Source organism: Schistocerca americana, chromosome 11 (genome assembly GCF_021461395.2).
Source record: "Schistocerca americana isolate TAMUIC-IGC-003095 chromosome 11, iqSchAmer2.1, whole genome shotgun sequence".
Taxonomy (NCBI): Eukaryota; Metazoa; Arthropoda; class Insecta; order Orthoptera; family Acrididae; genus Schistocerca; species Schistocerca americana.
The window spans coordinates 42,428,834-42,455,115 of NC_060129.1; the positions used below are offsets into that span (position 1 = coordinate 42,428,834).

The window sequence follows — 26,282 nt, forward strand, 5'->3', positions numbered from 1 at the left end:
CCTCTATATACAGGTGTACAATGTTCTCAACTTATCACTACAATGTTCATCTCAAACACTTATATACATGTACCATAAACTTTACAAGTTTCGATCAATGCTGTAATCAGAATGTGAGAGATCATACCGAGAACAAGTTACAAACAATTTTATATAGAGATTATAATTTTTCTTCTACCAGGTGTCCCCCACAAGCATTGTCAGGCACTTTTCCCTCTGACGTTTTGGCTGATATTTGTAATTTCATTTTTGCTTTAAAACTCATTTTGTTTGTACCGGGAAACAAACTGTCACTTCCCATTGACACTGGACGTCACACAAAAGACCTGATGAGCAATATTTGTCTGTGCTGACTCCAGCTACACAATGAAAAAATGAAATTGTGAAAATCTGGCGAAACAGCAGTAAAATTATGCCTGATGACTTAAGATGGACACACTGTATGAAATTGAACATTCCAAATGATTTCAACACACACAGTAGCTCATCAGGTTTCTGTGTATGAGCATAACATGAAAGATAGTGATATGATTTAAAAAGTTAAACAGTAAGTTGGAGCAATATAAAGTAATTACCATAAAGACAAATAAAATAATTGTATAGTTTTCTTATATGCTGACACTGTGTGCAAATTTTTTTTAGAAGAAACCAGTACCAAGGAGGTGAAAAAGAATATGATCTCATTCCAGAAAGATGTTAAGGAGAAAACTGTTAAGAGTAATTTCCTGTTCAGTGAGGACAGAGATAAGAAGAAAATGATTATGATGAACCAATCAATTTTAGAACACACAATACAAGTTAACTGCAAAAAGTCAACAATCCATTAAGAACAATCGACGACAACATATCATGCCGTAATTATAAAGGTGATAATGAATTGAAAAATTAAAGGAGGGGATGGTTCAGAGTTAAAAATAGTTACGATATTCGTGGACAGAAAATAGAAAATGTCCTGTTACCTGTGGTACATTTAACTTCATAAATACAAAGAATTTTATCTTTTTGTACGAAATTGCTTCTTATTTGTTTTGTTTATTCTTATCTTTCAGATCCCAATGCTGGCATAAGCCAAAACATGTAATGCTGGGCAGCATCTGTAAATAACAGTTTTTTGAAAGACATCTTTTTACCAGTCACAACGGAAATTATTTTCACCATTGAAATGTTTGCCTGAAGGCCATTATCAAATAGTATACTCCAAAAGACTGTGCTTCAGGACAGGCCTAGCTTGAAAAATTCTCTGACATGGACACATCACCGTCACAGCCTTTTTAACTGTAAGAACACACTGACATTAAATGTGTGGGAGGTTATGTACATTGTGAACTGATATTTATGACGTATCAATATTACCATCAACCCACATATCAACAAACCACTGTTCTTGTCCACTGTTTACATGTGACCAGAGGCAGTTAATGAGAAGCCTACAAAAATCTGGTAACACTGCTGGAAATTCAAAATGTTTAGTGACTGTTAAAACTTGTGGATCTTCGGACGCAGGCAACGAGTTCTATATCCGTGTTGGCTAGTACTGGGAGAATGTGCTTTGTGTTTGAACCTGATAATTTGAATTGCCAGCAAATGTGCATTCTTGCATCAAGATCCGTGTATTACAATGGGCTCGGTAGCAGTCGTGTATTATTAAAACGATAACATAAGATAAACGTTTAGTCGAGAACTTGTTTCATTCAGTAGCTTCAGTTAGACCTACAATAATGAACCCTCTCTGCAGCAGGAAGTAGAATACTTTATGCAACCTACTGATACGTATAGTGGACTAACCTTTTAAACAGGTTTCCCATACTGAACTACAGGTCAGGCCACGATGAAGTTCCAAATGGCTCAGAGTCAGTAAAAGACTAATGAAGAATTGTGTGTAAGTGGTTATGTGAACAACTGGTGTAAGGTCTTCTCGTTATAATGCCCACCGTACGTTTGTGACTGGGCAATACAGTGGACTGTCTACACGAAAGTCAACAGCACTTAGACAGAAGTTGGCCAATATTGTACCCGAGGGCAGAATTAAGAAACTTCATAAAATTTGTACGACTGCGGTAACTGCACTAAGGACAGTAATCAAATTACAATAACAGTTTATCAGAGATAAACACCACGTTATGATCCAGTCAAGATTGGCTGGCTCACGAAAACATGAATTTAATGTAAAAATGGTTCAAATGGCTCTGAGCACTATGGGACTTACCACCTGTGGTCATCAGTCCCCTAGAACTTAGAACTACTTAAACCTAACTAACCTAAGGACAGCACACAACACCCAGTCATCACGAGAATTTAATGTAAGCTAATACTATAAAGTAATAGCAAAAGTACGCAGTGTGGCATTTACGGTTTGTCAGAGAGAGTGCACACAACTGCATCCCCGAGATTTAAATGCTGCGCAAGTAAACGTTTCGGTATTGGCGGCAGAAGAGTTACAGGTGTTTCTCCTGCAGTACTTCATACATTTTCTGTCCTCTGCCGTGAAGAAACTACGAAGTGGATAACTGTAGAGGAAAGACACTGCACCATTTCAGCACAGTCATCAGAGCTGTAGTAGATGACGGAGTACTCGTCACAAAGGCAGATCCCTTACGAGCATAGGGAAACGTAACCACTGGGCCAGAGGCATTTTTGGGTTAACAAAGACACGGCGAGAGTAGTTCCTACTGCAGCAGTCTCCGTTTGACGTTTACCGTTCCCCCACTGCACTTTCACCAGCAGTACATATTCTGTATATTTTGTGGGAACGGACTACTCTGGCAGCTAAGGGCAGGGAGCGACAGTGGGCACACTGACACTGGCCCCCTCCCAAACGGCCACCTTACTTGTAGAACTTCACTTCCGTCTCCACACAGTCCTTGAGCAGGTCGTCCACTTCCGAGAGGTCACCCTCCCCGTGCGAAAAGCCGTCGACGAACGCCTCCACCTCGGCGACACAGTCGTCCTCCATCTGGCGCAGGAGCTTCAGCACCGGCGGGCACTCGCAGCCGCCAGCCGCCTTCGCCGCTACAGCCGCGTGCAGGCGGTACAGCGTGTGCTCGCGGTCGACGGGTGTCTGGAAGCGTGGCACTACCTGCGGACGAGAAAGAATGTTCGGCACAGCCTGAGGTCACCGACCCTTCTGATGCTTCAAGAAATGGTACATCACACACACACACACACACACACACACACACACACAGTTTTTGGAAATATATAAAATAACTGGATAGATAAAAAGCTCACGTTTTCCAATCTTGTACTGTGCACTCCCCAACAATCATTCTTTCCTTCTCATCCTGTCAAGTAAGTCTCCCCTGACCCAGTGTTCAAAGCAACTTTTCTGAACTTGCCCTATTTCGAGTCCTTTCCCTCCACGTCTCTTCCTTCTCCTTCAGTTCCATCAGAAGGAGCCATTGGCTCTGAAAACTTGCAAATTTTGATACATTTTTAAACACATGCATGTGCACATGCACAGAGACAGAAAGGTACACACCTGTATTGGTGATTCTGAATGAAAAGTTTCAAATGGACATATGACCTACTCTGAATGGTTTCGAAGATAGAACATATTTAACATACATTGTTATGTATTTTCTGTATTACTCTGACATTGTCCTCCTTTAACGATGTACCACAGTCGTGTATAGGAAGCTGAGATGAGTAATTTGATAAAGAACACTTGGGTGTATCCAGTTGGGTTCAAATGGCTCTGAGCACTATGGCACTTAACTTCTGAGGTCATCAGTCCCCTAGAACAAACTACTTAAACCTAACTAACCTAAGGACATCACACACATCCATGCTTGAGGCAGGATTCGAACCTGCAACCGTAGCGGTCGCGCAGTTCCAGACTGTAGCACCTAGAACCGCTCGGCCACTCTGGCTGGCAATATCCAGTTGCGAAACTACCTCAAATTGTCCTACAAAAAACACCTAAGCTACAGTCCATGCACACTGTGCACTCTCTTCATGCAAACTATTACTCCTAGAGAAAAATGAATAGGACCTGTTTTGCAATAAACTTAATCTAGTTTAATCTTGCACTGTGACATGTTTTCACTGGAGGGTGTAGTATTCAAGAAAACAAAAGTGATAGTATAATTTTTTTTCATGATGCTGCCACCATTTGGCCATAATAATTTTTACTTTATTGTTATACGATCCAGATTTTGGCCTTAGGACATTTTCAAGCACAAAGAGTGGAATAGACAACAGAAGTATAAATCACAAATATCACAAATCTCCTCCCCTCCTGGCACCTTGGGTGCCCACTTGTTCAAACTACCCCCTCCCCCTCAATTCCTCCACTCTCTTGCCCCCCACACCACTTCCACCCCTATCCAGTTTGAACAGGTCTTGTGTTCTGTTGGCTCCATGGCTGCAATTATGTTCCTCTCCCATCCCCACTGTTTTCTCACCATTGCATGGTGGTTTTCTCAGTTGATTGTGCTGGCATGAGGGACTTTTGGGAGCATTTGCATACTGTTGTTGCAATTTCTAACGATACATATTACTAATCACCTATACAGTGCACCATGTTTTACAGAATTACAAGGTATAAATTCCATGTTTGCTACAAAAAAATTATGATAAGACACTTCAGAATATTTACATGTGAACTTTAACACTGGATCTCCATGCCACATACTGTGGACACTTATGTACCAATGTATGCAAAGATAATGTAATTATAACGCAAAAAAGAGTTCAGTTACCTTGTTCCCTAACACACCACAGACTGCATTGTGCAGACTTTGACGTGTCTTAGACAATCTTTGGATTATTTCATCTATGCCCATAACAGTCCATAATAGTTTGGTGCGTAACTGTTTATTGGTTAGCAGTTTCATATGGTTGGCCAGTTGGATTAAAGGCGGGAGAAGGGACCAAACTACGAGGTCATCGGTCCCTTTCTAATAAAACAATGCCACAAGTGTGAGAATAAAACGGAGGAAACATAACACAAAATCGAAAGAAAGGAAAAGCCACAAGAATGAAGGGAAGGCAACAAACACTAAAAGGAACAAAAGAGAACAAGAAAACAACACAGATGCTAGAAACAGAAGAGAGTAAAACATGAAAGCAGATTATAGCGGTTGGCCAACCACGAGAATAAAAAGGGAAAGCCAGCCACTCTGCAATACAATAAAATCTCCACCCTAAATGCACTAGGGTGGAGGACACAGAGGGACAAAGGACACGTGCTAAAACCTCCATAGAAGTATAAAACCCACTCTCATGGATAAGTCGTAAAACTAAAGCTGCTGTGGAGGCACTGTCGTCCAACACCGAAGGCAGGGTGCTGGGAAAGTTAAAAGTCAGCCGCAGAGCAGCTAAAAGTGGGCAGTCCAGCAAGAGGTGGATGACTGTCGTTTGGGAGCCACAGCGACACTGAGGTGGGTCCTTGTGATGGAGTAGGTATCCATGCGTTGGCCACAAATGACCAATGTGGAGCCGGCAGAGGACAACTGATTCTCTGCGAGAGGCCCGCATGGAAGACTTCCACACATTCATAGTCTCGTTAATGACACGCAGTTTTTTGTGCGTACTGTTATGGCATTCCACCTGCTAAAACCATAAAACCCTGCGGTGTAACACAGAATGCAGGTCAGCTTCGGAGATGTTTATCTCCAGAAGCTGTGTCCGCGTCGCCTGTTGGCCTGCCTGTCGGCAGGTTCGTTGCCAGGGATGCCGACATGTCGTAGCGTCCACACAAACACCACAGAACAGAGGGACTGTTCCAGGGCATAGATGGACTCCTAAATGAACGCTACCAGAGGGTGGCGAGGGTAGCACTGGTCGATTGTTTGTAGGCTGCTCAATGAGTCAGTACACAGGAGAAATGACTCACCAGGGCGTGAGCAGATGTACTCAAGAGCATGAGATATGGCCACCAGCTCTGCAGTGAAAACACTGCAGCCAACTGGTAATGAGTGCTGCTCAATATGTCCTCCACGAACGTATGTGAAGCCTACACGACCATCAGCCATTGAGCCATCAGTGTAAACCACTTCAGAGCCCCGGAACACGTCAAGAATCGAGAGGAAGTGACACCGGAGAGCGACTGGGTTAACTAAGTACTTATGGCCATGCAAAAGATGCAGGTGAAGCTGCAGCCAATGTGTGCACCATGGAGGCGTATGTGAACGGATCGCAAGTAGAGTGCAGTTCAGAGAAAACGGACCACACGCAAACCGCAATTGTTAGCCCCGACCTGGGCCGCCAATGCGGAGATGGACTGCTGCGGGTGGGAAAAGGAGACTGTAATTCGGATGCTCAGGGGAACTATGAATGTGTGCTGCGTAACTGGTGAGCAGTTGTGCATGTCTGATCTGCAGCGGAGGGACACCAGCCTCCATCAGTACCCTGGTCACCAGACTCGTCCTAAAAGCTCCTGTCGCTAATCGAACCCCACTGTGGTGCTCAGGGCCGAGTAAATGCAAAGCTGAAGGCGCTGCCAAACCATAAACCACACTCCCATGGTGAATTCGGGATTGGACAAGGGCTCTGTAGCTATAGCAGCATACAGCGATCTGCACCCCAATTAGTGTCGCTCAGGCAATGGAGGGCATTGAGGTGCAGCCAGCACTTCTCCTTAAGCTGACAAAGATGAGGGAGCCAAGTCAATCGAGTGTCGTAAACCTGTCCTAGGAACTGATGTATGTCCACTACAGTGAATGGATCGTCATTAAGGTAAAGTGCGGGCTTTGGATAAACGGTACGACGCTGACGGAAGTGCTCGACACACAACTTTGCGGCTGAAAACTGGAAGCCGTGGGCTAGAGCCTATGGCTGCGCCTTGTGGATAGCTCCCTGGAGATGCCGCTCAGCAACAACAGTACTGGGGCAGCAGTACAAAATGCAGAAGTCGTCTGCATACAGAGAAGGTGAGACAGAGGGCCCAAAAGCTGCTGCTAGACCGTTAGTGGCCACTAAAAACAGAAAGACACTGAATACAGAGCCCTGCAGGACACCATTCTCCTGGATACGGATGGAACTATGGGAGTCACCAACTTGGACACGAAAAGTACGGAGCGACAGGAAGTTTTGGATAAAAATCGGGAGTGGACCCCAGAGACCCCACTCATACAATGTGGCAAGGATATGATGTCGCCAAGTCATGTCGTATGCTTTACGCAAGTCAAAAAAGATGGCAATCACCCCCCCCCCCCCTTACACACACACACACACACACACACACACACACACACACACACACACACGGAACCAAACTGACTACATATTTCTTGACTTCCAGAAGGGTTTTGGCACCAATCCACAACAGGCAGCTTCTAATCAAATTAAATGACTGTGGAATATCACCTCACTTCTGTGACTGGATTCGTGATTTTCTGTCGAAAAGTCTAAAGTTTATAATAACTGACAGGAAGTCACGTAATGAAATCGAGGTTATATCTGAGATTCCCCAAACAGGAGTTACAAGCACTCTGCTGTTCCTAATCTGTATAAATGATGTAGGAGAGAATCTGAGCAGCAGACTGTTTACAGATGACAACGATGATGATGATGATGATGATGATGATGATGATGTTTACCACATAGTCTGAAAAAACCTTTAAATTATGGCTAAGCCATAAATGATGAATTTGAATGGTGTTAATTCAACTTAATAACTGGGAAGTGAAATTCAAAACAACTCAAATTGCAACCATGACATAGAGAATGTGGAGAAATCAAGCAAAAAACTGCATTTTATACGCAGAACATTTAAATGATGCAACAAATCTATTAAACAGATTGCTTACATTATGCTTGTCCAGCCTCTTTACGGAGTATCGTAAGGTATGTGGTCCTTACCAGATGGGTGTGATGGAGGACATTGGAAAAATTCAAAGAAGGGAAAGTTGCAGCTCTGAGAATTATTAATTCCTATCTCATGGAATAGAGTGGGTGGGGTGGGGAAGGTTAGAAAAGGAAGGACAGGTTGCTCAGAGAGCAGGGTGAGAGGGACCCGCCTGCACTGAGGAGGGGAGGCAGAGGTGGAACGGGATGTGTCAGAGCAGCAGCTCTTGCTCTATGAGAACCCCATTCATTTTTCTTCACTTCCAAACAGCATTCAACTTGGTACCACACAACTGTTTATGAAATAGTGTGTGTGTGTGTGTGTGTGTGTGTGTGTGTGTGTGTGTGTTTTACAATAGTTTCTCTGGTAACAGTGAATACCATTGGAAGTTCGTAAGTCAGTATCTTTGAGATATCAGTGAAGCAATGAGTAAGGATATAAATATTACTGATGGACTTTGAAGCACTCATTATTTTATATTAAGTTTTAACACAACATGGGTCATAACACACTTAGAAGTTCACACTCAGATCAGAGGTGACACAGGATTTAAGATCGTCTGTTTCTCAGTACACGAGTGGCTGTGAACAGGAGTGAAAAAGTGACAGAGTCGAGCTGAGTTGTTTCGGGCCTCTGTGGTTGGAGATTGTACAAGAAGACTTTGATGTTAGGTAAAGGAAATCAAATTCACTCCGTTAAAGAAGAGGAGCGGAAAAACTAATAAAAATAAAAAGGAGGTTTGACACGCATCAACTAATTAAAAATAATAACTACCAACAAATAACACAAACCATCAAATTAACAGATGATCTAGAACAACTAGTGTCTAATCTTAAAAAAGAAGAGGAGAATCTAGCCCCCTTGAAACCACGAAGGAAACATGCATGGTGGACATCAGAATGTGACAAATTCCATGAAGATATACACCAAGCATGGTTAAAGTTTCAAACATATAAAACTGAAGAAAATCCCATCAACCTAAAAAATGAAAGAAAAAAATTCACACAAAATATTAGAAGAATCAAGAGAGGATTTCATAAAGATATTATAAAGTCTATAGAAGGTAATTATCATAAAACCAACTCCAGGAACTACTACAAAATCTTTGGGAAACAACTACAACAATATGAGGCCCCTACACTAATACTGAAAGATGAAGATGGAAGAATGACACACAGTAACAAGGAAAATGCAGAAATCATGGCAAAAGCATTTAACAAACTTCTGAATTGCGAGGAACCCAAAGAACCCTTACAAATCAACATAAATACCCCAATAAAAACCAAAACTAACAAACTAGACCCTCCAACTTTCCAAAAAGTAGAAGAAATTCTTAAAGAACAAAAAAATTATAAGGCATGTGGAGAAGATCAGGTTTTTGTTGAAATGTGGAACTATGCAAGTGACACAGTCAAGACCTCCTTACACATGGCTCTAACAAAAATTTGGGTAACAGAACAATTCCCCGAACATTGGACCACAGCTATCATCCACCCACTACACAAAAAGGGAGATAAGAGCAACCCAGACAACTACAGAGGAATGTCTCTCCTAGATTGCACATACAAAATCTATCCAAGATCCTATATGAAAGAATCAAGGAGCAATTAGAAGAGGAGTTAGGGGAATATCAGGGAGGTTTCAGACCATGGAGAAGCTGTGCAGAGCAGATAATTAGTTTAAAATTGATTATGGCATACTACAAGAAACAGAACAAACCTCTGGTAATAACATTTGTAGATTTTAAGAAGGCACATGACTGTCTCCACAGACCTTCAGTATTAAAAATTTTAAGAAATCTAGGACTCCATCCAAAACTAATTAAAATAATAAAACTCACTCTAACCAACACCAAATCAAAAGTGAAGTTCAGAGGAGAAATTTTGGAACCATTCCTCATAAAAACAGGCTTAAGACAAGATGACTGCCTATCACCATTACTGTTCAACTGTGCACTGGAATACATAATGAGAGAATGGTAGAAGGACAATCCAAAGATGATAAGAATTGGAAGTGCAAAAGATGATATTAGCTTAAACTGCTTTGGATTCGCTGATGATCTTGCTCTCCTAGCCAACACCGTTCAAGAAGCCAGGCAACAAGTGAAATCACTACAAGAAATAGCAGAGAATGTAGGCCTTAGAATATCATTTGAAAAAACGGAGATTATGCTAACTGATCCACCACTTGTAAACAAAATTACAATAGGAGAACAGGAAATCAAAATTGTTGATAAATTTAAATATTTAGGTGAAATAATAACATACAATCTAAATGAGAAGCCATCATGCCAGAATAGAATAAAAAGGCTGAACTACGCAAATTACATTACCAAAACTACATACAACAAAAAAAGCCTATCTATAATTGCAAAATTAAAACACTATAAAACAGTTACACAACCAGAAATAACGTATGCAGCTGAAACTATCTTCAAAACAACTAATACAGCTGAAATTTACAGAATACTAAAAATAGAAAGAAGAATAATTAGGACATGTATAAATAAACAGTATAAAATAAATGGACATTGGAGAATAGCATCAAATGAAACAGTATATAAGAAAATAGAACCAGTCATGAGCACAATCAGGAAGAAACGCATCTCATTCTTTAGACATCCGATGAGAACTCCAGAAAACAGAATTAGTAAAAAAATAATACAAAAATTGTGGAATAGCAAGAGAGACATTAAATGGATCACAGAAATTAAGGAAGATATAAAAGAGCTTCAAATTACAGTAGATGACCTAAAAAACAAGACAGAGAAAAACCAGAATACTGCAAGACCCGCAAACCAGACTACAAATGAAAATCAATAAAAGGAGTACAGGAAGAGTGGTCTCAGATGAAGAAAGAAAGAAAATATCTGAAAGAATGAAGAAATATTGGGCAGACAGAAGAGCAAAACACCTTTCATATAAGAATAGACTCTAATAATTATATTACCTAAATATCATATTAAGTTATTGTTGAACCAAATTGTATCCCTGTGTAACAACTGTTTTACAACTTTGTATTTTTGACTAGAGTGGTCCAATGGAGGCCATAAAATAAATAATAATAAAAAGGAGGTAGATATGGTGATTACAGGGAAATAAGACGCTTTGTTGGCTTACTGTTCTTTTTATTACTACTTCATGTGTCTGCAATGAACATGCAGAAGAGCACAGGCACTAGTTTATAGCTTCAGTGCGTATAAAACATACGAGGCTTACTAGTTTCTCCAATAAATTACCAGAACAAAAGGCCCTCTGCCCTACATCTTTATTAAGATTCAGGTATACACAACACTGTCCACTACCAGAAACTGCAAACCGTGAATTGCCAGATTCTATTGTTCTGATCAACCCCTTAGCTTCGAGTACTCATCACGATTAAACTGGGATAAAGACAGATAGATTTAGACAAATGCACAGCAGAAACCAATAACTACTTCAGAGGTACATAGGAGCAAGCTGTTTTGAATATTTAGTTCACTGTTGACAGTCAGTGTACAAGCTTAATTGGAGACAATGTTCACTCGCATGTGGCCCACTGCAGGCTGTCAGTCATCCGAGGCCAGAACTATTCTGATCGCAGTGTTCTTCAGTTCTCTAATTCTGCCTTTCTTGGCACTTGAAGGCCCCAAAAATGGCACTTGGGGCTGTTTCCTTACAGCTATGACTGTATTGCTTTTTACTGCAATCTCACATCAGTGAACATGATGTCAGCAGTTTCTCGATGCATATGAAGCCTTTAATGGACTAACTAAAGACGATTCTCAGCTGCTCTTTAAATGTTACAATTTATTATTCACAAATTACGACTAAATTGACTTCAGCTATACTATTTATTACTGACAAATGAAAATCTGCGTCGAATCAGGACTCTAACACTGGTTTCCCGTTTATCACAAGCACTTGCCTAAACCACTTTAGCTGTCTGTGCGTGCCTGCCGAACTGACCCAAACCTCCGCATGTCACACTTGCCTGGCACAGATTTTCATGAGTCACCAATAAATACTACAGCTCAAGACACTTTAGATTAACAATTTTTGAATAAAATTTTATATTTGATGCGCTCCTCTTCAAAGCTGGGTTTGTGTTCAACTAGCATTAGGCACCTACACATTTACTCTTCTGGTATAACCGATGGTAAGATTAATTCACACCTACGTTATAAATATAAAATCATTTTTTCAGCATGTTTCCAACTAGTTTTCTTCCGCACTGTACACGTACGCAAGTACATTCGTGTGACTTCAGTTTCTAGTCATATCCCATTTTACTAATTATATTGCTGTGAAATGCTTTCTCCAATGAAGAATGAACATTGCAACAATATTGTTTCACAAATTATCTCAAAAATGTTAGCTGCTGAGATACTATTTTCACTGACAGTGCATATATAGTACTATTTCCGAAAATATGCAACATGATGAAAACATTTTATGCACACACATTTTAATGCAATAGGCATACTATTTACTCATCTTTGCTGGTTTTTACAGTTACAGGTATCATACAGAGATTTGTGAACAACTTTTGTACCTGTATGGAAGACTTCACGAAGGTGGCACAGGTCCGTGGCAGATGAAATTCTGGATGGTTGTATAATGAATTTGTGGGAGAGTATTACACAAGAACACACAAACAATTCAAAATTTGTAGGAGACTTATGTGCAGTTGACATAGCTACTACTTCTACAGCTTCAGACACTAACATAGGTACCACTGACACACTGGTTAACCCTGTGTCAATTGGACAAGTGGGTGAAATGTCTAGTACAGATGCAGCAGTTAGGGCAGACTGCCTGTGCCTGAAGAAGCATTTCATCGAAGTTCTTCAGCACCAGTTTTGTGCTCCCAATTCATTTCTATGAACACTTACCACTCCACAACTCAAGCAGAGCTTAGAAATCTATACTATTATATAAAGACAAGCCATCCATTAACACAGTCATCCAAAAACTGTGAAAAGTACTTGATATATTTACTTCAAATTCTTACACGATACTCTAATGAACATTTTGGCAGATATAGGCTAGATTTTTTTTTTAAATGTACACAACATATAAATATACGAAGTGTGATAAAAAAAGTAATAGGAATTTTTTAATTTTACATGCTTTATATATCCAATTTTCAGTTGTTTTTTTTTTTACCTTGTTGGTACACTTGTTCCTGATGTATGTCTGCATTTACAGCTGTTTTCAATATTTAGTTCATTGTTGACAGTTGAAAAAGTTGTGTTTTTTAGTGCTAGGTGAATTTTCACTTTTGAAAAAGAGCAAAGAATTTGCATTAAATTTTGCTTGAGAAATGGAATAAAGTGCAGCACCGCATTCCGAATGTCAACTGTGACCTTTGGCGAATCTGCTGCGAGTAAGAGAAGAGTTTACGAACGGTATAAACCTTTCAAAGAGGATCAGAATGACTTTGAAGACGACAAATGACCTGGATGCTCTAGCATATCAAACACTGATAACCATATGGAAAAATGAAAGAAAATGGTTCTGGAAAAATCACCAACAAAGAGTTTGCTGATAATGTCAGCATGTCCTCTGGCTCACGCCAAGCAATTGTTTCATATGTTTAGGGCATGAAACGAGTAGCAGCAAAGTTTTGGAACAAACTGTTGAATTTCAGTGAAAAACGACATCACACAGAAATCGCAAAGGAATTGCTGAATTAAATTGTCACTGACTGATAACTTCTAAAGAAGGCTATAACGGTGACGAAACAAGGATATACAGGTATGGTGTCCAAGCCGAGGCCCAACTGTCACAACGGAAACTGCCTGAAGATGAAGACTGAAAAAAATTTGACAAGTTAAATCACATATGAAGATCCTTCTCACTGTTTTCTTTGATTACTATGGAATAGCGTATCACAAGTTCCCGCCTTACGGTCGTACAGTCAATAAGGGATACTAACTGGAAGTTATGTGCCATTTGCACGAAGCAATTCGAAGAAAATACCACGATTATGGCAAAACCATTTGCTGGAATTGTACCACGATAATGGTCCTGCTCACGGCTCAATGCCTGTTATGTTGCTTCAGCCACCATATTTGCCAGACACTGCCTCATACGATGTCTTTCTATTCCCGAGGCTGAAGAGAGCCAGGAAAGGACGTAATTTTGCCATCATTGACGAGCTAAAAATGGAATCTCCGAAGGAGCTGATCATCATAAAGAAAAGTGAGTTCCAGAAGTGCTTACAAGATTGGAAAAAGGACTGGCACAAGTGTATAACATCCGAGGGGGATTACTTTGGAGAGGAGAATGATCTTGCAGAAAGATTACGTAAGAAAATAAAAAAATTCTGTTACTTTTTGATCTCACCTTGTACACGTTATATATAACAGCACAACATTATTACCAAAAATCTCGAAAAGTCCTCAATTGACTGACTTCAAATTTTTTACACAATGCTGTAATGAACGTTCAGACAGACATAGGCAATAATTTTTTAAATATACTGGATGATTCAAAAATAAAGGACAGATTTCAGTTGTTTATTACACACAAGCTATAAAAGATAGTCACACACTACACATGTCACTAGATGGAGGAGGCTTCAGACCTTTTACACGGCGGCGCTGCAGCTTGTCTGTGGCAACTTGGTGTCTACACCACAAGAGCAATCATTTTATGTGTAGGAATTTCTGCGAGGTCAATCCACTGTTCAAGTGAAATGTGCATTCTGCCATAAATTCAGCAAGTAGCCACCTCTCCACAAGCAGATTTATAACTAGCATACAAGATTCTTGGAAGTCGGTTGCATATGCAAAGGGAAGAGCACTGGTCAGCCATGCGGGTCTGATGAAAATGTCGGGTGTACCCAACGTGAGTTCACAAAGAGTCTTCCGAATTCCTCAAGATGGGCACACCAGGAGCTTTAACTCCCTCAAACAATGGTACGGCATTTTCTGAAACGATGTTTGCCTACAAAGCCTTACAATTTGCAGTTACTGCAGCAATTGCGTCTGGGCGACCATCTCAGAAAACACAAATTTTACATTTCATTTCTCCAGATATGGGAGGACACTTTTTCAAATGACTCATCTTTTTGGACGAATCAACATTTCATCTATTGGGCAAGGCACATTGTCATAATGTAATAATTTGGGTATGGTTGATAGACACACAAACAAACACAAACATACACACAAAATTCAAGCTTTCGCAACAAACGGTTGCTTCATCAGGAAAGAGGGAAGGAGAGGGAAAGACGAAAGGATGTGTGTTTTAAGGGAGAGGGTAAGGAGTCATTCCAATCCCGAGAGCGTAAGGACTTACCTTAGGGGGAAAAAAGGACAGGTGTATGTGTGTACACACACACACACACACACACACACACACACACACACACACACACATCCATCTGCACATACACAAGCAGACATTTGTAAAGGCAAAGAGTTTGGGCAGAGATGTCAGTCGAGGCAGAAGTACAGAGGCAAAGATGTTGTTGAAAGACAGGTGAGGTATGAGCGGCGGCAAATTGAAATTAGTGGAGACTGAGGCCTGGCGGATAACGAGAAGAGAGGATATACTGAAGGGCAAGTTCCCATCTCCGGAGTTCTGACAGGTTGGTGTTAGTGGGAAGTATCCAGATAACCCGGACGGTGTAACACTGTGCCAAGATGTGCTGGCCGTGCATCAAGGCATGTTTAGCCACAGGGCGATCCTCATTACCAACAAACACTGTCTGCCTGTGTCCATTCATGTGAATGGATAGTTTTTTGCTGGTCATTCCCACATAGAAAGCTTCACAGTGTAGGCAGGTCAGTTGGTAAATCACGTGGGTGCTTTCACACGTGGCTCTGCGTTTGATCGTGTACGCCTTCCGGGTTACAGGACTGGAGTAGGTGGTGGTGGGAGGGTGCATGGGACAGGTTTTACACCGGGGGCGGTTACAAGGATAGGAACCAGAGGATAGGGAAGGTGGTTTGGGAATTTCATAGGGATGAACTAAGAGGTTACGAAGGTTAGGTGGATGGCGGAAAGGCACTCTTGGTGGAGTGGGGAGGATTTCATGAAGGGTGGATCTCATTTCGGGGCAGGATTTGAGGAAGTCTTATCCCTGCTGGAGAGCCACAATCAGAGTCTGATCCAGTCCCGGAAAGTATCCTGTCACAAGAGGGGCACTTTGGGGGTTCTTCTGTGGGCGGTTCTGGGTTTGAGGGGATGAGGAAGTGGCTCTGGTTATTTGCTTCTGTACCAGGTCGGGAGGGTAGTTGAGAGATGCGAAAGCTGTTTTCAGGTTGTTGGTGTAATGGTTCAGGGATTCCGGACTGGAGCAGATTTGTTTGCCACGAAGACCTAGGCTGTAGGGAAGGGACCGTTTGATGTGGAATGGGTGGCAGCTGTCATAATGGAGGTACTGTTGCTTGTTGGTGGGTTTGATGTGGACAGACGTGTGAAGCTGGCCATTGGACAGGTGGAGGTCAACGTCAAGGAAAGTGGCATGGGATTTGGAGTAGGACCAGGTGAATCTGATGGAACCAAAGGAGTTGAGGTTGGAGAGGAAATTCTGGAGTTGTCCTTCACTATGAGTCCAGATCATGAAGATGTCATCAATAAATCTGTACCAAACTTTGGGTTTGCAGGCCTGGGTAACCAAGAAGGCTTCCTCTAAGCGACCCATGAATAGGTTGGCGTACGAGGGGGCCATCCTGGTACCCATGGCTGTTCCCTTTAATTGTTGGAATGTCTGGCCTTTGAAAGTGAAGAAGTTGTGGGTCAGAATGAAGCTGGCTAAGGTAATGACGAAAGAAGTTTTAGGTAGGGTGGTAGGTGATTGGCGTGAAAGGAAGTGCTCCATCGCAGCGAGGCCCTGGACGTGCGGAATATTTGTGTATAAGGAAGTGGCATCAATGGTTACAAGGATGGTTTCCGGGGGTAACAGATTGGGTAAGGATTCCAGGCATTCGAGAAGGTGGTTGGTGTCTTTGATGAAGGATGGGAGACTGCATGTAGTGGGTTGAAGGTGTTGATCTACATAGGCAGAGATACGTTCTGTGGGGGCTTGGTAACCAGCTACAATGGGGCGGCCGGGATGATTGGGTTTGTGAATTTTAGGAAGAAGGCAGAAGGTAGGGGTGCAGGGTGTCGGTGGGGTCAGGAGGTTGATGGAGTCAGGTGAAAGGTTTTGTAGGGGGCCTAAGGTGCTGAGGATTCCTTGAAGCTCTGCCTGGACATCAGGAATGGGATTACCTTGGCACAAAGAGTCTCCCGAATTCCTCAAGATGGGCACGCCAGGAGCTTTAACTCCCTCAAACAATGGTACGGCATTTTCTGAAACAATGTTTGCCTACGAAGCCTTACAATTTGCAGTTATTGTAGCAATTGCGTCTGGGGGACCATCTCAGAAAACACAAATTTTACATTTCATTTCTCCAGATATGGCAGGACATTTTTCAAATGACTCATCTTTTTGGACGAATCAACATTTCATCTACTGGGCAAGGCAAATTGCCACAATATATAAACATACACACAAAATTCAAGCTTTCGCAACAAACGGTTGCTTCATCAGGAAAGAGGGAAGGACACGGAAAGACGAAAGGATGTGGGTTTTAAGGGAGAGGGTAAGGAGTCATTCCAATCCCGGGAGCGGAAAGACTTACCTTAGGGGGAAAAAAGGACAGGTACGCACGCACGCGCACGCGCACACACACACACACACACACACACACACACACACACACACACACACACACACACACACGCCTCATTGTCTGTGATTAGTCCCGTCCAACAATACGTCCGTTCCTTAGAAATTGTCAAGCAGTGTATACAGGGTGATATTTTAGATATATTTTTCCCACGTGGAATGTTTCCCCGCTCCCAGGATTGGAATGACTCCTACCCTCTCCCTTAAAACCCACATCCTTTCGTCTTTCCCTCTCCTTCCCTCTTTCCTGATGAGGCAACAGTTTGTTGCGAAAGCTTGAATTTTGTGTGTATGTTTGTTTTTGTTTGTGTGTCTGTCGACCTGCCAGCACTTTCATTTGGTAAGTCACATCATATTTGAGTGACCTATGACACGAATGCCATGCTGCAAAATTGGTTGTTTCCTCAATTCCACGAAGACTCCAACAATTTCATTTTAATGCACGACAGCGTCCCACCTCAGTTTCACCTTGTCGTGTGGCGTTATCTTAAGAACACCATCCCACAACATTGGCCTCCCAGTTCATCAGAGCTCACACCTTGCAATTTTTTTTTGGTTTGGTGGTACATAAAAGAGTCTTTGTTCCACCTATGGCAACTACTCTCATAAGCTGAGAAATCCAATTGTCGAATCTGTCAATTCAATGAACAGGGACTTGTTGATGTGTGTGGAATGAAATGCACTACTGTTTTGGTGTTTCCCGAGCAATGCATAGTGCTCAGGTCGAGTGTATAGTTTACAGGGTCTGTGCGAACATAAAACTCTGAACCTTTTAATCTACACAGTGACGCACGGAATATGTTTCTATCTTTCATCATTTGTCTGCAATGAACAATTGAAATCTGTTCTTTCTTTCTGAATCACCCTGTATACACTGCTTGACAATTTCTAAGGAACAGAGGTATTGTTGGACGGGACTAATCACAGACAATGATGGACGACATGAAACACAGTAAATACGTTAGAGGTGCAGTGCTATATTTATAACAAAATATGGTATAGATTTCACCACATGGGAAAGCAGGGCAACAAACACAAATAATGCTCATATTTGGCACAGGTCAGACTCCCAACATATGTATCACTGACAAACTGCAATAAGAAATTAATGACAATATACAGGGTGTCCCATTTGTCTTGACCACCCTAAATAAGTGATTGACCAGAAGCAAATTACAAAATGTTTCAAGCAAATGTTCTTTAGCCATCAGGGGGATATCAATCAGCATAATTACCTTCGTTGTTGCTTTGTTTTTTTTTTTTTTACAAAGATATGAACAGAGGTATGACTTTTTTAAATGGCACCCTGTATTTTTTATTCAGTAATTCATTTCCTCTCCTAAAGACCTATTCAAAAATGTATCACAGTGTACAATTCACTTAAACACAACATTATTAATTACATAACACAACATTGACATTGACGCTCCCAGTGCTTAGTGCAGGTCTCAGGGCAATGGAAGACATCCACGGGCTGATGGTGACAGAGGACAAACGTAAATGTAAGTAGAATGGACATCTGTCATTCCGTCAACTGTCGTCAGTTGAAGAGCTGTGTGAGTAGAATGTACACCAACGAAGAGAAGGTAAAAATGCTACCCATTTATGGGGAATGTGAGTTAGCAGTACAGTAATTGGTTATACTATTTTCTTATCCACGTTTAGACTAACATTGGTGAAATAAGGGCCAATAACTGTAGTACCAAGAATCCCACACCAGATGTTACCTCTCCATTGACACTGATGTTCCACCTGTCTAAGCCATCACGGGTTGTCGCTGGACCAATAATGCACGTTCTTTATATTTACCTGTCCTTTGTTTGAGAAGGAACATTCATCGGTAAATAGAACATTGGAGAAGAAGTTCGGGTTGGCAAAGATTTGTTGATGTGCCCACTGACAGAACTGTACATGATTCTGGAAATCATTCCCAAGCAATTCTTGATGTAGGTGTTCATGGTAAGAATGGCACCAGTGACTTGTAAGAGTATGTTGTACACTGGTTTTAGGAATGCCAATCTTGTGTTCAAACTGTTATGTGCTCACATGTGGATTCATAGCAACGGAAGTGAGAACAGTAACTTCGGCAGCTTCATCTGTGCGAGTGCTACAACTGCATTGTCACGGGTTGAAACTTCCTGTTTCCTGAAGCGTTGCAACAAGGTAAGAAAACATCCGTCGGGAAGGTGGATTCATATCAACATATCACTCTCTGTACAATTCCACAGCCTGCATAGCATTTCACATACCTTCAACAACAACGACAACAGAAACGTTATGTCGATGCAGTTTGTAGGAAGGACAGCCTTTACTGTATGCCTACTCTACACAACAGTATTTAAAAGGACTAAACTACTGTACTAAATGTACCTGTGCATAAGAAAATAGTATTGCAATTGCTGTACTGCTAACTTACATTCCCCATAGATGAATAGCATTTCTACCTTATCTTCCTTGGTGTACATTCTACTCACACAGCTCTTCAACTGACGACGGTTGACAGAATGACAGGCATCCATTCTACTTATGTTTACGTTTGTCCTCTCAACGTCAGCCTGTGGACGTGTTCCATTACCCCGAGTACCTGCACTATGTGCTGGGAACGTCAACATCAATGTTGTGTTATGTAATTAATAATGCTTTGTTTCAGTGAATGGTACACTGTGATACATTTTTGAATAGGTCTGTAGGAGAGGAAATGAATTACTGAATAAAAATTATAGGGTGCCATTTTAAAAAGTCATACCGCTGTTCACATCTTTGTAAAAAACAAAGCTACAATGGAGGCAATCATGTCGATTGACGTCCCCCTGATGGCTAAAGAACATTTGCTTGAAACATTTTGTAATTTACATCTGGACAAACAGTTATTTATGGTGGTCAATATAAATGGGACACCCTGTAGAATGTGAACAGGAATGTGATGCTGCTGCTGATGAACAGGGTCCAATCCAAATGAGTGATGCTGAAAGACCGAGTTTACTGAGAAGAACACTAAGAGAGACTGACATAGAAACAGATGATAAAAGCAAACCAATTCTCAACACATTCACAAAGGCCCAGATCTAGGGGGACAAACCGGGGTATCTGCCCCAGGTGTTAATTTCAGGGGGCACCAAATCCAAACCCTTGGAGAAAAAAACCTTGTTTCACAAGTGCCTAGCATCCAGTGCACATAGGTCTTTCAATTATTCATATGATTCTGAAGCACATCCCAGTTGGTTTTTGAACATTTTTGAACAAGTTGATTTTTGAATGTGTGCATTGTGTATGCAATGTCTCTGCTGGTGAATCCCCATTGCATCTAGAAATAATAAAACTTTCCTGCAGACAAAAGGGGACGAGGCTATATAAGCTGAGCCGAATAAACCCGATTGGCTTAATTCCAATCGCTGTTTGTTTATGAGGTAGATTGGGCATGTGAATGATCAGCATTGTTATAATTATTAGTGAAATCCATAGATTCAGACTACCCGAGTGGAAATAAATGACTAACAGGAATAACAGGTAAGAAAGATTACGTATTGCCTTCTCGGTGTACACGAAATTTTTGGCAGATCGCTACACTTTTAAGGACCAGCTGTACAGTTCCCAACTAGCAGCCATTTTAAGTTCTATTCTTGGAATAGCATGGAAAACATGTAGCACAAACACGTATTAATGCCTAACTGGAGAATAAAAGCAGGATTACTGAACCTGTGGTTCTGGTAGGGTTAGCAAAGTTAACCGGTGAATAAGTTTTGACAATGTCACGAATAGTTACAGAATTAGTGCTGACAAGATTGATGGTTAGAATGAGGAAGGAGAAGAAATCATATGGAAGAATATGAAGATTCCAAATTTATATAAAAATTTCATACTACTACTTCCTGATCTCATGCTTGAGAAACTGGAGCGTATGAATGGAATGTGGAACTATTTCCTAATATAATACATTTTGCTCACAGTAATTCTAACAGGCACTTGATGTTGATTTTGTAAATTATATTCTGTCATGTTATTTATGTAAATGAGGTAGAAAAAAAATGACCATTTAAGCCAAAACAGTCTAGCTTATTTGGCGCTTGTTGCAACTGCTACAATATTAGAAAGGTGTATTTCCTTTAATTAGAAGACAGCAACAAAATAGATGTAATCAAATCAAGACACCACACAAGTCTTTGGTACTATTCGTATTAACAGCTTTGTCAGTAGTAAACATTGACATTTTGATTTTTCATGTGGCAAAACATTTGACGAACTTTGATGAAGTAATAGATTCTTTCACAAAAAGGAAAGCATGCCATGTAAAACTGCAGCAAGATTAGAGAGAAAAAATGCTGAGACCTAAGGATCAAAGAAATGAGTACTGTCTTGCTTGTCTCTTCTTGTCTTTACTGGTTGTATATTTCCTGTATTTAATTTTATGTCACATAAAAGAGAAAGTTATTAGGTAATAGGCAATAAAGAGTGGAAATGTTCCAAAGATTTATTCTCCTGGTCACAGGTAATACAGATAATTCCACCCAGTATTAATTGTGAGGGGTTTTTACGGGTGGAGGGGGGGAGGGGGTAGCATGTCAAACTAGCCAACTGGGAGCAGGAGAGCACCATAGGACATTTTAATTTCGACTGTTCTGAATATGGGTTTAATGGATTCCATTACAAAATGTACAGTTTTGAAATCTACAGATCAAAATACAGTGACCTGCCATAGACGAATGCTGTTTGACGAGGTGTGGCACTGAACTTTGGCACACTTAAGACTAAATAAGTTGTCTTACATTTCCTCGCACGTATATGTTTTATAAATTAAATTCTCCAGAAAGATGTGCACTACAAAATGAATTTTTGTGGCGGCGTTCGTAGCGACAAACAATTCGCTGTAGAAACGGCTTACGAAGTCACTGCCACACTTTTAATAGCGGGCCGACCGGTCCGCTGGAACAGTGAACAGAAAGATGAAAACCCAAACACTGATTAAATAAAAGTCGGTACTTATCTTTATTAACGAAGATACAGAAACAGTAGTGAACTCCGTGTCTACCGAAATCTGTCTAGTTCGAGTCGGAGCGGCTAGGACAGCGTCGGCTGACGACAAACAACAACTCGGCTGCGATGAACACACAACTGACTAGCAAGTACACAATTCGGTGGCGAGTATACAACTGAGCGGCGAATACAGAACTGTCCTAGCGCTCGCGACTCCAGCGCTTAAGAACCCAGAAGCCAGCGGTGGCGCACACAGACTTGCGGCGATTTGCTGTCTCGCTGGCACTGCTTATGCGGACGGCGTCCGGACTTTGATGCTGCCAACCTTTTGGCAGCGGGCTCGGGTGGCATTACTGGCTAGGATATAACACTCCTCCCCCCCAAATCGCTGCACCGTCATTGAATAATGACGTGGCGAGCGTCGACGGCGGGGGAGGGGTCTGGCCGCAGGCGCAGCAGAAGAGACCGGGGCGGAGACTATTGTCGGTGGCAGTCCCCGGTCCGCACCCCAGCATTGGCTGCGCGGGGCCTCGGGAAACACCGACTGAAAACCGAGGTCAGGGTGCACGCCTGTGACCACGGGCGCAGCTTCTGGTACTGGACGCGACAGGGCGTCGGGACCCACGAAGAGAGGCAGCGTCTCCTGACGCTGCGTCGACGGCTGCTGAGTGGGCGCCGGACAAGGCGCTGCAGTGTCAGACTCCTTGGGGGTGCCCAAGGAAAGCGGCTGCAGGACAGGCTGCACAGCCACCGCTTGGGAAGGCGGCCCGGCTGAGGGGTCGGCGTCCATCAGCTCCGAAGGCGGTGGCGACTGAAGAGGGACCGCAGGCGCCGGAGCGACCACCTGGGGCGCTCCCGAATGAAGCTGCGCGGGAGGCATCAACGGGACGGGCTGTCGGCGTGGTAGCGGCGACGGCTGCTGCTGCTGCTGCCCTGGGGGCAGCAGCGAAGTCTGAAGGCGCGGCTGGAACCCGCTGCGGACCAAATCTGTGGACAAAGAACGAGCGGCAGAATCCGGGCGGCCAGCGCGGTGCAACTGGTTCTGATGCCTCCTGTGCACCCCAGTAGCACCTTGAACAGTATAAAAACCGCGACCCTGGACACTTATCACGGTACCACGTTCCCAACGACGGCGACCGTGATAAACTCTGAAAAAAACGGCGTCGTTGCGCTGAAAACGCGTGCGATGCTCAGAAGCGGCGGGTCGATCCGGGGGGTGCAACAACCGTAGTAGGGTGCGATGACGACGGCCGTGGAGAAGCTCCGCAGGCGAAGGGCCGTCGCGTGGCGTGGTCCGGTACGACGACAGGAACGTGATGAGGGCCTGCTGAAGAGAGTGCGTAGCACGAAGGCGGTCCATATGATCCTTGAATGTGCGTACAAAACGTTCCGCTGCACCATTCGATTGAGGGTGGAACGGCGGAGTAAGACCATGGCGAATGCCATTGACAGAACAAAAACTTTCAAATTCAGCAGAGGTAAATTGTGGACCATTGTCAGACACTAAAACTTCTGGAAGACCCTCAATACAAAAAATTGAAGTCAACGCCTGTATAGTTTGTGCAGACATTGTAGACTGCATGGGCACAACAAACGGAAAATTACTAAATGCATCTATCACGATGAGCCAACGAGAATTCCAATATGGACCAGCGAAATCAATATGTACTCTCTGCCAGGGACCGGCAGGGCGTGCCCACTCAAAATAGCGTTGAGGCGGAGCAGCTTGGTGTTCGGCACACGTCGAACAATCTGTAGACATCTGCGTAATCTGCTTATCAATGCCGATCCATGTACAATGACGGCGGGCAAGCTGCTTGGTGCGGACCACTCCCCAATGACCTTGATGCAACAAGGCGAGGACCTTGGATTGGAGCACTTGGGGAACCACGACACGAAGCTGGTCATTCTCGGTGCGTAACAGCAAAACTCCGTGCGAAACAGACAACAGATGACGTTGCGGATAATAGCGACGAACCGCAGGATCCGATATGTCCTTTGCCTTGGACGGCCAACCACGTTGAACAAAACGTAATAGTAAACTCAGATGAGGATCTGTAGCTGTCTCACGTGCCACCTGACGATAATCAATCGGAAAATCCCGGAGGGATTGATGCTCATCGGCGTCAATCTGATGGCAAGAGTCGTCAGAGGAATCGAAGACATCATCCGCAGCAATCGGCAATCTATAAAGCGCGTCAGCGTTTGCATGCTGAGCTGTAGGGCGATACAGTATCTCATACTGGTATTGTGATAACAAAAGAGCCCAACGTTGTAGTCTCTGAGCTGTCCGCTGAGGAACTGGTTTAGACGGATGAAACAGTGACGTCAGGGGCTTGTGATCTGTTACTAAATAGAATGGTCTACCATAGAGGTAGTGATGGAATTTTGTGACACCGAACACAATAGCCAACGCTTCCTTGTCCAATTGGCTATAATTACACTGAGCTTTGTTTAGCAATTTAGATGCGAACGCAATAGGACGTTCGGTGTTACCGACTCGGTGAGACAACACAGCACCGAGGCCGAACGAAGAGGCATCACAAGCTAACACCAGAGGCTTGTTAGGGTCGTAATGGACCAGACAACGATCATTCAATAAAGCCTCTTTAAGCTGCTGAAAGGCTGATTGGCAATCAGCTGACCACACAAACGGAACATTCTTACGGCGGAGACGATGCAACGGTGCAGCAATCTGTGATGCATTAGGTATAAACCTAATATAATATGTCAATTTGCCAAGAACTGCTTGCAATTCATGCAGATTGCGAGGGGCGGGCAAATCACGAATAGCTGCTAAAAGTGACTGGGAGGGATGAATGCCTTGAGCATTAATAACATGTCCCAGATACTCCAGCTCCGTAAGGAAAAATGAACATTTATCGATGTTGCAACGTAGGCCTGCCTGAGACAACACTTTAAACAAACACTCCAAATTACGGAAATGTTCAGCAGCCGTCCGACCGGACACAACAATATCGTCTAAATAGTTGCAACACGATGGCACATTAGCCAGAAGTTGTGACAAAAAACGCTGAAAAACAGCTGGAGCTGACGCACAACCAAAAGGCAAACGCAGAAAACGGAACAACCCCAACGACATGTTTATGACAAAATACTGTTGTGATTGCTCGTCGAGGGGCAATTGCAAATATGCTTCACGGAGATCAATTTTGGAAAAGAAACGAGCTTCCCCTAACTTATCCATCAGCTCGTCCGGTCTAGGCAAAGGAAAAGAATCAATGACAGTCTGAGGATTAACTGTCGACTTAAAATCAGCACACAAACGTAACTTGCCAGACGGTTTCTTTATAATAACTAAGGGAGAAGCCCACTGGCTCGCTGAAACGGGTTGAATAACACCGTTGTTTTGCCAACGACGAAGTTTATCTTCTACAGGTGCCCGGAGGGCGTGAGGCACTGGACGAGCACGACAAAATCGAGGCTGAGCATTATCTTTTAACGTAATATGAGCGGCAAAGTTCGCAGCACAACCTAGTTCGTCTTTAAATATGTCACTGTATTGTTTACACAAATCGGTTATGCTGTCTTGAGGAACAACAACAGAATTAATTTGCAACACATTGTCTTGGATAGACAGGCCAAACAAGTCAAAACAGTCTAATCCGAAAATGTTTACACTGTCTGTAGCGTGGAGCACTGTGAATGAAACTGTTTTTGTATTGCCACGGAATGTGGCTGGCACGCTACATACACCTAACACAGGAATTTGTTCTCCACTATAAGTAGCCAAAGAATGTTTTGCCGCTGAAAGTTTAGGGCGGCCGATAGCCGCATACGTAGCACTATTTATGAGAGTCACAGACGCACCAGTGTCTAATTGAAAATTGAAGGT

General features: G+C 42.6%; 1 protein-coding gene across 1 annotated transcript in view; it reads right to left on the minus strand.

Moving 5' to 3' along the window:
- Positions 1-2,824: 2,824 nt before the first annotated feature.
- Positions 2,825-26,282, minus strand: part of LOC124553867 (secernin-2) — a 119,747-nt gene continuing 96,289 nt past the window's right edge. The window contains exon 7 of the mRNA XM_047127868.1: positions 2,825-3,076. Coding sequence (XP_046983824.1) covers positions 2,825-3,076 — 252 coding nt within the window. The remainder of the gene's footprint in view (positions 3,077-26,282) is intronic.